Genomic DNA, 17,388 nt, shown 5'->3' on the forward strand with positions numbered 1-17,388 from the left:
CCTCTCCTCTTGTCTCCCCTCCTCTCCTCCCCTCCTCCTCTCCTCTCTCCTCCCCTCTTCTCCTCTGTGAAAAAGTTTCTCCCAGGCAGAGATGAAGCTTTTCAAGGAGAAAAACATAAAACAAAAAAAGGGAGACACCAAAGATGAGAAACAAAAAAAACAAACGAGCAGCTGAAGGAAAATCATGAACGAGGCGTCGCTGTGGAAGCGTCGCCGACTGTCACGTAATCTGCAGAAAGGTGCCGGGAGCAGAGGATTGTGGGTAGGCTGAGTCGGCCATCAGAGCGAGCCGAAGCAACAGCGTCAGCTAAAAAAAAAAAAAAAAAAAAAAAAAACAGGATGAAGGTGATGATTTCACAATAAAACACCCTTCAGAGTGTGTGTGTGTGTGTGTGTGTGTGTGTGTGTGTGTGTGTGTGTTTGACCTTGTAAGAAGAGATCTGCTTTATCGAACACGGAGAACAAAAAGAGAGATTCAAACACTGCAGAAGGTCGCAGCACTGAAACATCGTGAAGGATTTATTCAGAGTGAAGCTGTTTTAAATCTGATGGAGGGAGAGAAAAAAATGACAATATGGAAAGAGAGAAATGTGTGGAGGAGAAGCGGAGGAGTGGAGGCGAACGGAGAACCTCATTAGCAGAGAATCAGTTGGATATAAAGATGGTAGATGTGATCATTAGGGCCGGGGGGGGGATCAGACATCACTGTACGCCACTGTTTATCCTCCCACTTCCACACCAACACGCTCTGCATGTGTGTGTGTGTGTGTGAATGTTTCAGTGCAGAGGATGAAAGGGTTCATGGGTAAAAAATCTTTTTGGCTCCCTCGCTGCTTGTCACTTCTTTCTTTTATCCCTCGTCTCCATTTTTACCCCCCGCCACTCCGCTCGCCTCCGTGCCGCAAACTAAAAATGTTGCCACTCAAACAGAAACCGGAATATTTTCAGAAGCTAAATTAGACTTCTGAATGAAATTTAAGCAGCGATGAACGCCAGGGAGTGATTTTTTATTTATTTATTTGTTTTTTTGGCAAAGCGTTCACGGCACAAACTGTAATCACAGAATGGGGATCAAGGGGAAAAGAGAAAAGGAGTATCTACAAATGTTTCCATCTGTCGGAGGATTTTATCCAGAAAAACACACAGAGCAGATAATGAGTTCAAATATTTTTAATCATCCATTCAGCGTGGAGAGAAAGAGGTCGAAACAGTCCAAACTCATTCACTGCAACGAGGTGAACTGAACTGATACGAATGAAATGTTTTAAAGCTGCAACAAATTTGACTTTTTATTTATAAAATGAGTCATCCGCAATCATCCGACACAAGAAAAGACCTCCAGGCGACTGTGAAGACCAGTGGTCGAGCAACATGTGATTAACTGCTGCAAATTCAGAGATGAAATCCATATATATATATATATATATATATATATATATAAAGCTGTGTGTATGCATGCACACACAGACCTGATTCTGACTGAGAGTCGGCCGTAACTGAGCGTAAACACCCTGAATCAAACCAATCAGCTCATCTCCCCGAGGTCCACGCCAAACATACAACACACGTCACATGATATCATAAACATAAAAATGATGATCAAAGCTTATGTTCATCACAAATCACAGCCAGTCCACACTGCACCTACATGCAGATGGATTTATAAAAATTCTACTGGTATGAAGGGAAACTTGAATATTTAAAATAGTTATTCCACCTGAATCTCTGCAGGTTTATCAGTGGTTAGCCGGATGTTCTTGCAGCTCTCTATATCAGTTTTTATAGTGCATTGCTTCTTGGACTAAGTACCACAACCATCAATACAGTAAATGAATGGTGCGGCTGAACAACACGGCCATGCTCAGCGGAGAGTTCGTCTATCAGTGATTATGTTTTACCAATCAGTGTGTGTGTTTAGTGCCAGATGTGCTGTGACACTGATGTGTTCATGTTGAATCCTCTGAATGATGATTGGTTTGAATGTTCTTCAATATGGTTTCAGTGGTTTCCGAGTATCAGAGGTAACTCAGAACAGAAAACAGTCTCAGCAGCCGCGGCAGTGTTCACACTTTGTTAGCACTTTGCTCTTCTCATTAATCTACACAGGACAGCAGATTGTAGCAGAGCCTCTGATAGCAGCAGGACGTAAACAGACGTGTTGAAAGAGCCTCGCTGTGTTCGTGCTTCGCGGTAACAACACTAATCAATAGGAACGGACTGCAGACTTCCTGACTCGCTCTGAGGAGGAGAGATGAATGAACAAAGGGAAAAATATCACACCTGTTAATCCCACAGAGACGCCTCACAAACAAACACTCACAGGGGAAAGATAATTCTCTAATATTTAACTGGAAGCTGTGCGGAGTGAATATTTGTGGCTGTCTGCAGGTTTGAAGTCGCTCGTATTATCAGCTCCCTCCTGCATGCCTCTTACTAATTTTCTATTTCTATGTAAATTCATCTTCCGCCTCGCAGAAAAGCTGCGGGCGCACGGATCGAGCTGTGGAATGCGGCACGGTAACAAAGTGCTGCATCGAGGACGCCGCCGCGCAGATGTTGTTCGGCTTAAACTGCAGCAAACAAGAGGGCGGGAGGGGGGCAGAAAGGGTGAGGGTTAGACAGGGGAGGTAATTGGACTGGCCTTCGCATTTTTCTTTTGTAAGCTGAATTGATCTCGCTCTCTTCGCTCCTCTTTATTTCTCTCTGTGTGGAAAGATGGTGGGAAAAAAAAGTGCACCTCCTCTTTTCTCTCAGTTTGTTGGATTGATCTTCTCCTTCCTCGATCTCTTTTCTTTTTCAAGGCCACGTCTTTCTCTCTCGCCAGCCCTCCCTCTTCCCTGTTTCAGCCCACACTCTCTCTTTCTGCTCTTTTCTCAATATGAATATTCGACATTCAGACACACAGATAGATGGATAGAAGGGTAGCATTGTCAGGAGTTGCTCTGCAGAGTGGGATCGGTGCTAAGAGGAGTAAGCATGCACGCCCACATGCAGCACAAGTCGATAACATCTCCTGCAGCCGTCCGTTTACTCAAACTGAAGAGCAAACTTACTTTGTCTGCGTCCATTCAGCGGCGATGCCTCCTCTCATTGTGCATGGAGCTCGGTGCTGCAGCAGAGCGATGCGTCACTCACTGCCTACGTCAACTGTGAACCCTTCACGCTTCATTCAGACCTCAGGTGTATGTCTGATGGACGTATGAACATCAGGTTCAATGACAAAGAGCAAAACAACAACACGGTGTTTGTTAAACTAATGTGAAGTGAAAGAATCCTGTCGGGTATTGACTGCTGAACAGATTTGACATTTAAAGAGTGAAAGCAAGCAGAAATATGCACAATAATACAAAGATATAATATTTTTGGATTCCTTGTTGTTGTCGTTCTGTGTCCGGTTGTTGTTCGATGAGCGTGTCGCACAGTTTTCTCACATTTCGTGGACAAACAATCGTCTGAACAATTGTAAAAAGAAATAACGGGGCTGCATGCTCGGGTGAAGATGCTGCATTAGACTCACTCCAGGTTCGAATCGATCAGTCGTCCGATGGAGATCGACTGAAGCGCGTCACGTCCGCGCACAGACCGACACATTAATGTTACATATGTGAGCTTATATATGATATAATGTGTGGAATGAAACACGGAAAGTGTGTTTATATGTACACACAGTGTGTGTGTGAGTGTGTGTGTGTGTGTGTGTGTGTCATCGCCTCACTCCCTTTCACTACCCTTTGTATGCTGGAGCTGTGTTTCCATGGCAACGCTGACCCCTGGGAGTCAGTGTTTTTTTTTTTTCTCCACACAAGTAGCCTCTTTACAATTCCTCCCTCCCTCTCTCTCTCTCTCATCCATCCATCCCACTCTATTTACCTCTTCATCTCCTGTTCTCTCTTTTTTCTCCGTTACGTGCAAAAAGAAATGAACACTCTTCTTTAGTTGTGTGCGCGTTCAGGTGGTGGAGGCGCCGTCGGTCCATCGCGTTGAGATGTTTCTCCTTCAGGACGTCATCGCAGGAAGCCTCTCTGTATTCAAACCGGGTTCAGGCTCTTCTTTCTCTCTCCGTCTTTGTCTCCCGTCCTTCTCGAGGACATCTTTGAAAAGCAGCTCCTGACGGAGTTCTTTTCAGCGCTGACCTTGCCTTTAAAGTTTACTCTTGAGCTGAACGATGTGGGCAATGTTTCACTGCACGATAAAAGATAAATTCATCTTCATCTCTCAGTTCGGCACCGCTCTCTGCAACACTGACCAGTATGTCCTTGTAGAGGCTGCCTCTGCTCCACCTTCTCCACCTTCCCTTCATGGTTTTAGTCGATTTAATTGTCCAATCAATAAGTAAACACGTCTCTCACTTGTATTTCTTTGTTCATGTGATGCACGGGACGCTAGAGTATCAGCTACAGATTGTCCATGATTGTCACAAAGTAATAACCCTTTCTTTCCTCTTTTCTCCTCCACCCCTGCTGCCCCTCTCACCAGGCCAAGCTGATTGTCCCCAACAGCACGGCGGGGCTGATCATCGGTAAAGGTGGAGCTACAGTCAAAGCGGTGATGGAGCAGTCCGGTGCGTGGGTCCAGCTATCCCAAAAGCCAGAGGGCATCAACCTGCAGGAACGCGTGGTCACCATCAGCGGAGAGCCCGAGCAGAACCGCAAAGCCGTGGAGATCATCGTCCAGAAGATCCAGGAAGATCCACAGAGCTCCTCCTGCCTCAACATCTCCTACTCCAACATCACAGGGCCCGTTGCCAACTCCAACCCCACCGGCTCCCCGTACGCCAACTCCACCGAGGTCATGCCAGCCGCCGCAGCCGCCGCAGCGGCCACAGCTTCGTCTCTGCTCGGCCAGGCCAGCCTGGCTGGAGTCGGCGCCTTCCCGACCACCATGTCCAGCCTCTCAGGCAACGACCTGCTGGCCATCACCTCCGCCCTCAACACTCTGGCCAGCTACGGCTACAACACCAACTCCCTTGGCTTAGGGCTGAATCCCGCCGCAGCTTCAGGTGTGTTAGCCGCTGTAGCAGCTAATGCCAACCCAGCAGCAGCCGCCGCGGCTAATTTGTTAGCATCCTACGCCAGTGATGCATCCACCAGCGCGGCTCACCCGGCGGCTGGTCTCGGAGGCTTCTCCCTGGGATCCCTGGCTGCAGCTACAGGAGCCACCAACGGCTATTTGAGTGCCGCATCGCCACTCGTGGCGTCATCTCTACTGGCCACGGAGAAGCTCGCAGAAGGAGCGAAGGAAGTGGTCGAGATCGCCGTGCCGGAAAACCTGGTGGGCGCCATCTTGGGGAAAGGAGGGAAGACGCTAGTGGAGTACCAGGAGCTGACCGGCGCCAGGATCCAGATCTCCAAGAAAGGCGAGTTCATCCCGGGAACTCGGAACAGGAAGGTGACCATCACGGGTTCCCAGGCCGCCACACAGGCCGCACAGTACCTGATCAGCCAGCGAATCACCTACGAGCAGGGGGTACGTGCCACCAACCCACAGAAGGTGGGCTAAACCTGACAGCCAATGAGAAACGAGGAGGAAAAGAGGAAAAAAAAAGAGTGGGGGCTTGGGGGAGGAGTATAAAAAAGTGAAAGTGAGAATGGAAAAAAAAAAAGGAGAGGAGAGCAAGAATGTCAGAAGGAATCGTCCGCGCCGTTTTCTTCTGCGTGTTTTCAGTATTCTCTATTAAAAAAAAAAAAATTTTTGACGCGAAGCAAAAATGTGCTGAGAAGACGAGGAGAGAGAGGAGCGAGTTATCACGCTGAAAAACCAAGAAAAAAATGTGTAACATGTAAATAAGGTTTTATTACTTAACGTCTTGACCTTTCGGGATTTTTTATTGTTTTTGTTTCATTGTTTTTCGTTCTGTTTTAGTAAATTAAGCTGTCTGTTTGTTCGTTATGTGTATTGTGTGGACAAAGCTGAATGCCATGTAGACAGGCCGAACCGCCTGAGAGGCTACAGGAGGTGGGGGGGAGGGAGGGAGGGGAGGGAAGGAAGGGAGGAAGGGGGACGGGCGTAGAGGGGGGGAGGGTTTGCGTTTACAGGGTACAACCCTCCGCCCTCCACCCCCCAAACTCCCCCCTTATGGAAGCCACCCTTATCCCTCCCTCCCCCTGCAGCCCACACCCGTCACCCTCTCGGAGGGTTTTTGTTTTTCTTCTAGTTATGATTTGCCCCTCAGCCCCCCCTCGCCCCGCCTCACCCCCTCAAAGCCCCGCTCACTACTCCCCCCCCCTCCCTCCACCCCTCACCCCCTTTTTATAAGGGTTTTATAACGAGCGAGACTGCAAACTTCGGCCTGGTGTGTGAGAGAAGAAACGTCCTCGACTCCCCCCCCTCCTGACACCTTTTAGTCTCTCTCCCCCCTCGGCCTACGATCTCGCCTCCCCTCCTTCCTCGCCCCTCTGTTTGGGGCGGGGGGGATGTAGGAAGGGTGAGGTGAAATTGTGGAGGGAAGGGTGGAGGGGTGGTGTCGGGCAGAGAGGGCGTTTCTTCATTCGCACACCAACCGAACCCCCCTACCACCACAACCACCCCTACACCCCCCCCGTATACCCTATGATGTATCCCACAAGCAGTGCAGCGCCACGGGGGTGTTACGGCACGTAGCGCCCCCTCCACACGCAGCTCTAGTGTTTGAGATAGGACGCCGAGGCGCACGCCGATGACCTCACGTAGTGCGAAAGCTAGAAAACGACGAGAGTGATACTGTGCAAGCTGCGGCGAACACACAGGATCTGTGGCATTTATCTGCAGTCTGCTGTGATCATTCTGTCAACGATAATGTCGTGATTATTACGATAGGAATCATCACCATCGTCATTATTTATTAATGAGTTCACCCAGAAAAAGCTCAGTTCTTTCTTTTTCTTTTTCTTTTTTCTTTTTTTATCTGTGAATTCAGGTTGACATGAATGTAAATGAGACTATTTTTGATTTGAATCTTTTTGTTTTTTAATTTAAGTGGATTGAAGATGAATAGCAATGTCACATAGTGTAATATATGTCTTATTTAAATCCAGTAAGAAAGCCGCCCCAGGCATTAAGATCATTACAGTGAAGGATCACCTTATATATCCAGTCAAAGAGCAGAACAGGGAACACACACACACACACACACACACACACACTGAAACAAAAACACTATGATGCCATATCTGGTGCTAGAAAAGGGAATTCACCATATCTATGATGCAGACTGCAGTGAGACCTCTAGATTAGCAAGAACATACCTGTAAACCACTCATGCCACAGGCTGCAGGGCAGCGTCTTCGCAGCTATATTAACCTTAAACGCCCGGTTATCATGCTTATGCTCCAAAATATCCCTGCTGTTCTATATCTGTAGTAAAACACCCTGTTACAGTTTGCCTACTGCGTAAAATTGTAACCGAATATGAATAATTGAGTTGAAGTGAGACTCGGATGAACTGCTACTGCTCAGCCTGTGGTCTTCCAAACCTTTAGATGAACCCGAACCACAGACGAGAGATCAAGTAAAAAGAGCACTTAAGACTCACAATGTACTACTGAGAACATTGAAGCGAAGAGAAAACACTGAAACGCGACGAGGGGGGACATTGTTCGTCTGGGGTCCACTGCTGAATCTGCAAAGCCTCGCTCAGTAGATTTGCTATTTTAAGGCAGCGTGCATATCAGTAAAGGAGATAAATAGCCTCGCTGATCTTTGCCCTTATCAAGCAACCGTCCGACTGCCGGCGAGGTAAAGGGCAGACGTGAGAGATTTTCAACATACGTCCAGGGAGTTGAGCTCGTTTTCTGCCTCTGGCAAGCTGCAGGTCTCCCATGGCAACAGGTTTACTGCCCACTGTAGACCCACAGGAGGCTGCTGAAGATGCTGTTGTTTCTTTTGTTGTTTAATTTTTTTTTTCTTTGTGTCGTGTTATTTTTATTTTTTTTTACAATCGGAGTACACTGAATTTTTTTTGTCTTAATGCACTGTGAAGCGAGGGAGCGGTTCTCTCGGCCTATGAGGTCAGGGATGTGTGCTGTAGACGGCATCGTTGATTGGATGGCTTTTTGTATGGCAGGGAATTTAAAAAAAAAACTACAAAAAAATAAAACCACACATATATGAAATATATGTAGAATGCATATGAAGAACTTCACCAGAATTGCACGTCATATCTGAATACTGAAGGAGGAGAAAGAGACTAGGTCGATGAAGAGGATCAATCAATTGAGGTCAAGAGTTGAGATCAATTAGATTCCACTTAACTGTTGTCTTGGAAAAGTGTTTTGTAATCAGAGGGGTGGGATGTTGGGGGAGTGTTAGGTGTCCAGTAGAAGATTAAAGAGACTGGAACAAATTCTAAATTCACTTTTCTATCGCAGCTGTGTCTTTTTCATAACCGGTTCAAAATTGATGATGTGCTGTACATCCGATGGGCAAATCCCTGGACAGAAGTCCAACAGGAGTCGAAGTGTGACCGAATGTAAACATGCCAAACATGAGGAGGGGGTTGCATTTGATTTATTGACCTAAACAGCCCGGTGAGGGGAGGGAACAAACTTTTCTGATTCTGTTTTTAAACCAATCCGACCCCAAAATCCTCCACTGTGCTATCGAATGTGTCACTCTCTGTTGGAGCGCCAGTGAGGGTTTATCTCCACAGCTTGGTAAGGAGGCTTCTTTACTCCCATCTAACACCATCCACACTCTCCTCACCCTCCTTCCCACCCGTCCTCAGTCCTCCAGTGCACTCCCATCCTGACACTCCCTCTCCTCCTACCACATCGCTCCATGGGTGACTATGTCTGGTGTTTACGATCAATGCATGTCTGCTGCTTGCCCTGACAAAACACCACAGATCGAGTCTCTCTTCTCTTTGCCTCCTCGGGGCGGCCGAGGCTCGGAGACGCCTCTGATTGCACCACCCATCAGAAAAAGAAAAACGACCACACCTGCAGAGGAAGTCGTAGTTGAGGCTGACAGGGCACAAACACTCTTCACTGTAGTTTGGATCAGTGCGTTTCACTTCACACATTAAAGGGAAACATTTGCTGCACAAACATGAAACACACACATATTGTGAGGGAATATTTTGTCGTTTACGGGGTTTGACTGGATTTATCTTTGATATTTTGTGGCAGAAACCTCGTCGGGTTTCTTCTGTAGGGAGATGGTGTGCTTTTGTTCCACTGTAGAAGTTCACTGTGCTGTAACAACCAGTTTATTTGGTGGATTGAGCAGCTTGATTTATTATTTATGGAGCAAACATTTGCCAGACGTGAGTCAGCTGTCGATTATGATCAGAAATGTGTTAATAAATTTGAATATTTTTGGACTTTGGGAGCTTGTGACAGACGTTTTTATACACTGAACAAATCTTCAATGAATCAAAATTAAGATTTGAAGATGAATTATTAATTATTAGATTCATTATTTAGACCTTTAGTTGCTGGTTTTTGGTCAGCCTGACTCGCCCTGCGTGCAGCACGGTGCGTCCACAGTGGAAAAACTGCACTGAAACTCTGTTGCCAGCCGAGTTGATGAACACGGGACGGATTACTTTTTCTCCTCATCATGAATTAAACTTTAGACATTATTTGGTTTGGTCTTTTACACGGCGGCCAATCTCTTTAGTCATCTTAATGTTAGGGGGTCGAGATAAAATGTGACGAGTACTGGAAGCAATACACGTAGTGGCATGTTGTCTTGTCCTGCCCTTTATCCTCTGTCTGCCGTAGGAGCTTTTGGATTTACCTGTAGATGTTGAATAGGTTTACATGAGTAAAAAAACATTTGTTTTGAATTTGTGGAAAATGCTGCTATTTAATAATAACTGATGTACTAAAAATACAAGGTTAAAAACATATCGAAATCTGTCCTTTAGCTGGAAAAGGCTAGTCTCAAGTGGCAGTGTAATACACGCTCTGTTATAAGCTCACGATAAGTTAATAATAGTGTAATTCTAACCTGAACAAGTTAAACCTGTGCCAAAATAGGTCTTTACAGAGTGAAACTGTAAATGTGTTGATGACTTAAACCACATTAGATAAGAGGAGACATACTTTTATATTAAGAAAATGTGAAAAGTGCCAAATGAACCATATTTATAATTTACATAGGACAGGAAGAACTAGGTAGACTAACGGTGGAAGCGCCTCAGTATAGCAGTTTGTTTAAGCCCTCTCTGTTCCTGCCACACGAGGAGGGACCGCCATGTTAGCCAAGTGTTAGCCAGTCCTCTGGGAACTACACGTCCCAGAATGCAACAGCACTATGACTCTGGGGCTAGACAAATCAATATAGCGATAGGTTTAGCATAATTATGCTAAGAAAAAATGTGACTTGATAGCATTCTTAAATACAGCCTTTTATAGTTACGATGAAAATGTATTTTGTGGAAATAGATGTTATCTTTTTTGCACGTCTATATTGCATGATATCAAAGTGAAGCGTGGACACGAAAAAAAAAGGGAAAACAAAAAAGAAAACACAAAAAAAAAAACACAAAAAATAAATAATTAGGCAGTGTGTGTCATTCATTTTCCGGAGTCAAATCTTTGCATGCCGATAAGGGTAGAGCATTTTGATATTGTTTTACACGCGTTCAAATGTTCGTTGTTTTTTCCGAAGCGACCACTTTGAGTCCTGGTCCACCTGGCCAAAGGTGAACAAGATGTTTCGATTTTTTGACGTCACAATAGAATGAGTATTTTGTCGTTAAGTTGTCTAACCATCCTCTAAGGGATCTGAATAAAACTCTCGAACAAACCTAAGACTATTTTGCTACTTGCTGAGCGAGCTTCTACTAAAAAAAAACAACAAAAAAAAACTTTTTCTCAGTTGCTACCTAACTTTAGAAAAAGGAGGAAAAAAAATAATAATAATAATCAGGATTTAATTTCAAAGATTGTCCATGAATGTACTCACCTCTGCATAAGTTTGCATATCACTCCTCTGACCACTGACGTGCAGTAGAAGCTTGTGTGTGTTTTCGTGTGTTTTTTGTACTCTAACATTACTAACCCTCGGCGCGCTGTGTCGAGCTCTCAGTATAACTCTTTGTTGTCTGTCCTTTGACCCCCTCACTCTGAGCTCTGGCTTGTCTTGTCATTGATATGCACCTTATTGACCTCAAATATGACATGGAGCATCGCCGCCCCCCCCGCCCACTGTGTTTCAGGGGAGGGATTTGTAAAGAGAGAGAGAGAACGAGAGGTTAAATCTCCTCCCTCCCTTCCTCACCTACAAATCCCCCCTAAAAAAAAACACACACAGTCTGTCTGCTGCGCTCCCTCGGGTGCCTCGCTGCAGAATTTGGGACAGATTGTGTTTTCACTCCCTTAATATGCAATCCAAGGCTCTGATCTCGGAGAGAGAAACAACACTGAACATTGCCAGTGTGTTTCCAATGTTTGGACTCATGCTCTCTCTCTTTCTCTCTCTCTCTCTCTTTCTCTTTCTCTTCCCACTTCAGTTCAATTAGATGCTTTATTGGCTTCAGCGTCAAACAAAAAAAATTGCCAAAGTCTGTCCACCTCTCTCTCTCTCTCACTCCCCTCATTCCTTATTATGCAACCAGAAACCACAGTATTTTCAGTGTGGTCATGTTTTGTATCCTGGCAGATGTTGTCATGGGAAATGGCCCGCTTCCTACAAAAAAAAAAAAATCGAAATTTCCATTTCTGCTCCTAGCGACATGTTTGCACTAAACTCTCTGCTGTTCTTGTGCATGGCAGGCCGAGCTGAGGTGGGGGTTTGTGTGCGAGACTACTGTAGATGTGTAGCCTTACTGTAGGTGTTTATTCAGCAGTGTATTTAGCTGTGCATGCTCCTCTCTCCCTCTCTCTCTCTCTCTCTCTCTCTCTGTCTGCTTTAGGCCAGCTCCGTGCTCGTGGTGTCTGTGTTTTTGCGACGTAGCCGGCTAGTCTTGTGTTTTTTTTCCTTTTCTCCTGTTTTTTATTACTGTGATGTGTAGAGGAATGCAAACTTAACTCTCACCTGCTCGCCAGGTGACCTCATCGCTTCTCAGTGGGTGTGGCTCTTCGACATAGTCCTCAGATCTTGTTTGCCCCCCTCCCTACCCCCCCCCGCCACAAACCCCGCCTCCACAAACTCAAACCCACTCTCACCCACACCCACCACTGACCCTCCCACCTTCTTCTACAACATATTATGGGACCCCCGCTGTCTCCCCCCCTTTTTTCCACCTCCACCCTTTCCTCCCGCCCCCCAACTCGGGCCCCATCGAAGCACCAGCAACTGTAGACTGCATTTGTCATATCACTGTTTTTCTGTTCCTTCTTCTCGTTCTCTGTTGATTTTTTTTCCTGGTTTTGATTTGTACTGTATGCTCTGTCTAACCTAGACCAGTTTTAACAAAATGCCATTTCTGTGTGTAGCCTGTTTACCCCCTCCCACACACACACACACACACACACACACACACTCTTCCATGCCCTCTTTTTTGCACTTTCACTGCCCACTCCTCCTCCTCGCCCAAACATTACACACACACACACTTCTTTCCTCCTCCGCCTCCCACGAGTCTCTTCTCTCGAGTGCCAAAATAGAACAGAGAGGAAAAAAAAAAAACTAAACAAAACAAAACAAAACAAAAAAAAGACAACAACAACAACAACAACAACAACAACTACCATTCCAAGCGTTTCTTTGAGTTGTTCTTGTGTGTCGGACATCCATCCTGGAAGCACCCATGAAGCCAGCATGCTCCGCCCTCATAACATGATGTCGCTCATGACGCCTCAACTGAACAGCACCTTGCCCCCCACCACCACCACTCCTCCTCCTCCTCCTCACCACCCCCCACAGAGCTAAACCCGACAAGGATTAACCCCTCTGCAGGTTGGCTACCTACCTACTGTCCTGCCTCTCAACCTACCTTAAAAAAAAAAAAAAAAAAAAAAAAAAAAAAAAACCTACCGCTCATGCCAGCTGCTTTCCTAATTCTGTCATCTCTTCAGCCTGTGGGACTTCATTGATTGTGTGCCATAGTGTTGGGGGCACCTTTCACTCTCCTCACCCTTCCTCTCACCCTTTTCTCTCTCTCTCTCTATCTCCTTCCTCCCCTCTTCCTCCCCTCTCTCGCTCTCGCTCCATTTGATTTTTCTCGATGGGAAAGATTCAAAAAAACTCCATTTTCTAATGATGATTTTTTTTTTGTTGTCGTTTAACATCCAAACCACGCACGCCGACACACGCACCGCCCCCGCGCGGTGGTGTGGGGAGTGTTTTACGCACCGTCAGCTGCGCAGCCATCCTCTGTCTTCTTGAACTTTTTGAACTTTCACCCCCTCATGAACTTTATTGACCTTCTTCCTCCTCCTCCTATACCCCCCTTCTGTGTTCATCCAACTGTTTGGACGATAACTCTCCATTCCATCCCCCAAAACCTCTCTTTGAGACTGTGCAATGCTAGCTGATATGATTGGATTTTTTTGTTTGTTTGTTTGTTGCTCATCATTGGGGACAATTCTCTGAGATATAAGTCGAAAAAAGAACAAAAAAAAAAAAAACATATGAAAGGAAGAAAAAAAAAAAAAAGAAATGCAGAAAAAAAAAAAAAAAAAAAAAAAAAAAAAACAAATAAAAAGAAAAAAAAAAAAAAAAAGAAATGCAGACAAACAAAAAAAAAAAAAAAGAAAAAACACTAAACAACTGTTTCTCCACAATTTCATTTTTTTTCTCTCTCATTGTAAATATTTTTGTCAGATTTTTTGCCGAGCTGTAAAGAGAGAAGTGTTGAGCAGAAAGGGGCCGGCAGCATAAAGAGGTACTAGTGGACGCAGTAGACGATCACGACACTTTTCATCCTCTGTATCCGATAGTTAGGTCTGCCTGTATAATCGGCTATGCTAGTTCTACTGTGTTAACCTGTGCTGTTGTTATTAGTGTTGATTTACCTACTGTATTCGCTGTTTAGCTTCCATGTTGGCTAGCAAACTCTTTAGATACCTGTGCTCATCGATAATAATACTAACCTTGAGAAGTAGTCCGAGCCATTCTCAACGTAGGCTTGTTTTTTGTACATTTGTTGATGTTTTCCTAACAGTGAGTTGTAGTGGCGCTAGTATCTTTTATCATCAAGCCATAGTTATTGAAAAATGCTTGGTCGTGTTAGAGACATATCATTGTGGAAAACGGCTCGACTTGGCTCCTCCAGGTTGGAAAAAAAAAACAAACCCAGGGAGGTGGATGGAAAATGAAAAAAAAAAAAGATGATGATGATGATGATGATGATGATGAGCTCCTCCCGGGCTACAAAACGAGGAAGCTGAGCTGCTAACTTTTGTGCAATACAGTCCTAGTTTACAGAACATAGACAGATAGTTTAGAGATGATTAAAACGTCTGCGGGCGCCGCTCAGCCCGCCTGCAGAACCAAACCCCGCGGCATATCTCCATATTTCGCCTGTACATCAGAGACATTTTTGAAAGTATTAACGTGAGATTAGACCTCCACCATTTCTCCATCGCTTTGCTCTGAGCTCCACTCTTGATTTATGCTGCCTGCCCCATCGCCCTGAGAACACCACATGAGCTATTTATTTCTCAGACTATTATTATTATTATACTATTAATAAATAACAACGCAACAAGAAAAAGGGAACGACTGGAAAAAGGTGAATTAATATTAGTATTGTTTTGTTTTTATTTTTTAGTATTTTAGTGGTTGCTTTTAACAACATTCATTAACTGACTTAAAGAGTATTGAATATTTAATGTAATTGTAGCATTGTGTTTGTAAAGAGAAAAAAACCTAGTGAGTTGTGTTTCTTGACTTGTGGATTACCAGTGAAGTGGGCAATCTAGTGCTAATATATATGAGGTCTTTTTTTAAGGATTCTTATTTTGCGACAGCAACAGCAGTCATTATAAATGTTCATTTTAGCATCACCTGTCTTCCGTTGTCTTATTCTTCACCTTCCACCACACTCTGCATCATCACAGTAACACATCGCAAGTCTGGGGGTGGGCAAGAGTGTATGTGTGTGTGTGTGTGTGTGTGTGTGTGTGTGTTAGGGGTGTGTGTGTGTGTGTGTTGTGAATGTGCATGTGAGTGTAAGTTAACAAACCTGTGTGTTAATTGTGTGTGTCTATGCAAAATATGGTAAATGTGTGTGTAAGTCTGCGTCTGTCTGTGTGTGTGTGTGTGTGTGTGTGTGTGTGTGTGATGAGTGTGTGTGTGTGTGTGTGTGTGTGTGTGTGTGTGTGTGTGCGCTGGCTCTGTGAGGGCGGGGTTCAGGGTGGGTGTTCTGTCCAGTGTCCACCAAAAGCTAAAACCTGTCAGGCTTCCATACCTCCTGATGGAACCTCCTGACGTTATAGCTGCAAACCCTCATCATGTGATCTGACTCAACTCGACCGTCCATAACCTCCCCCTCCCCTCCTCAGTCACCTGACCAAACCAAATCAACCAATCACTGTCCACCACTACCACCTCCTCCCACCCACCACCCCCCCTGCGCCATCCTTTGCTGCACACCACGTCAGCCCCATGTGATGTTCTCCATCGATAACATACTACTGTCACGATCTACTGTTACATGCCGACAGCTCCGGGGATAAATACCGTTCAAACTTGGGGTGCGCTTGTTTTACTAACTTGTGGTGTTTTCACCTTGGAGGTGGCTTTAAAAAAACAAAACAAGCATACCTCAAGTTTAAAAGCGGGTTCACCCAAAAATCAAAGTGTTTGTTTGTCTCTAAAAATTTCTGCCTCCACCTTAAAACGATGGTTTAGTTTGTGGTGCTCACAGCATTTAAAATGTTTATTTAAAGAATCAGCAGTAACCTTTCTTTTGTAGCCGCTCTGGTAAACCACAGACCTCAACGAGAACTCGTTTTTAAGTCCTTTAAATACTTTGTGCACCACAAACAGGTGGAGGAGGTGGAGGAGACAGATTCCTGAACACAAACACCTGCAGAGTCGGACGTTAAAGTCAAATTTGGGTGAACCAACACTTTGTTTGTCCTCATCGGCATCGTCTCAAACTCACACATTTCTCCCCGGAGCTGCATTTTACATTCTACTGTTCATACTACTGTACGTGCTGCATACTACCTTACCAGGTCAGATTCCACCTTAACCTGTCTCCATGCCAACCACCAAGGAGCCAGTTGCACGGCAACCGGCTTCCGCCACAACAAAAAAAACCAACCTACCAACCAACCATCTTCCTCAACCTGCCGAGGCCACGCCCACCTGACTATGATCGTTCCATAGAAGAAGAGAGAGAGGATAGGAAGGAAGGAAGGAGGGATGAAAGAGACGTAGTTGTGATTCTCAGGGTGTCTTATTATTAATCTACTGTTCAGTCTGCTCTCCGGTCTCTCACTGGTGTCCTGTTGCCCCTAACTGAGCCCAAAGACGATCATGTCCCTCCACGAGAAATTCCTTGTACAACTGATTGACGACTGACCAATTCCTCTCCATCACTTGATTGATAGTATTGATTGACCAATTCTCTTGAGAGATGCTACACAGCCAGCCAGCCAGCCAGCCAGCCAGCCAGTCAGTCAGTCAGGTGAAATGAAGCTAGGCACTGTAACTAATGTTTACAACCCAAATGAGACCAACAACGCTGTTGAAAGAATGTCTAGGACTTAAAAAAAAACACACAAAAAAAAAAAAACAAGAGAGAGACAGACAAATCTCTGAAGAGTACTTATTTCTAAATGATGGAACTTTTCGCTTACTTTCTATGTGACATGAGGTAATGTAATTTTTTTCAATCATTGCATGTGACTATTTTGATTTGCAATGAAACTGTTAGAATGGATGGTACATTTGTGACGTCAGTGCAACGTTGAGACGCCGATGCTAGAAATCAATGTCGGTGTCTTATAACAGTGTTTTCATGTCGCCGTGAGGAGTGCTTATGGACCAATGAATGCTAAATGTGTGACCATACAAAGCTGTAAAGGTTTTGTTTATTTGTACATGGTTATGGGTAAAATAAACCATTGAAGCAAATTAACATCTTTAGTCTTAAGGAGTAAAGCCCTCACACGTTTGTCTGTAAAGTCAGAACCAGGAAAGCTTCGGATAAAGATAGATACACTGTCCTGAGGTAAGTTGGACCCGACATGGCTCCTGGTAACGCGCTCCCGTCCAGATACTCGGAGCGTTTCTAGGAGGGCTCGATGTAACGTGTTAGGGAAGGTGAAGAATTAAAGACAATCAGGGTTTGATCCACCTTCACACATCACACCACCCTCCCTACGACAGGCATCACAGTTAAGAAGGGGTGGGGGTTCAACTCTCTGACATCTATCCATCTCCTCCTGTGCACCAGAGTCATCCGATCAACAAACACCTGCACCCCCGCATCCAACCATGATTCCACAAACCAGCCTCCTGTGACCTCTGGCCAAAAATCGTCTCCGCCCTCCTCCATGCCATCGG

General features: G+C 45.1%; 1 protein-coding gene across 3 annotated transcripts in view; it reads left to right on the forward strand.

The window, feature by feature from the left end:
* The window catches only part of nova2 (NOVA alternative splicing regulator 2), a 74,562-nt gene extending 61,664 nt beyond the window's left edge, over positions 1–12,898 (forward strand). For all 3 annotated transcript variants that reach the window (XM_019271426.2, XM_010741961.3, XM_010741962.3), the window contains one exon: positions 4,477–12,898. In XM_019271426.2, coding sequence (XP_019126971.1) covers positions 4,477–5,499 — 1,023 coding nt within the window. In that variant the 3' untranslated portion in view covers positions 5,500–12,898. The remainder of the gene's footprint in view (positions 1–4,476) is intronic.
* Positions 12,899–17,388: the final 4,490 nt, after the last annotated feature.

Source organism: Larimichthys crocea, chromosome VII (genome assembly GCF_000972845.2).
Source record: "Larimichthys crocea isolate SSNF chromosome VII, L_crocea_2.0, whole genome shotgun sequence".
NCBI classification, from domain to species: domain Eukaryota; kingdom Metazoa; phylum Chordata; class Actinopteri; family Sciaenidae; genus Larimichthys; species Larimichthys crocea.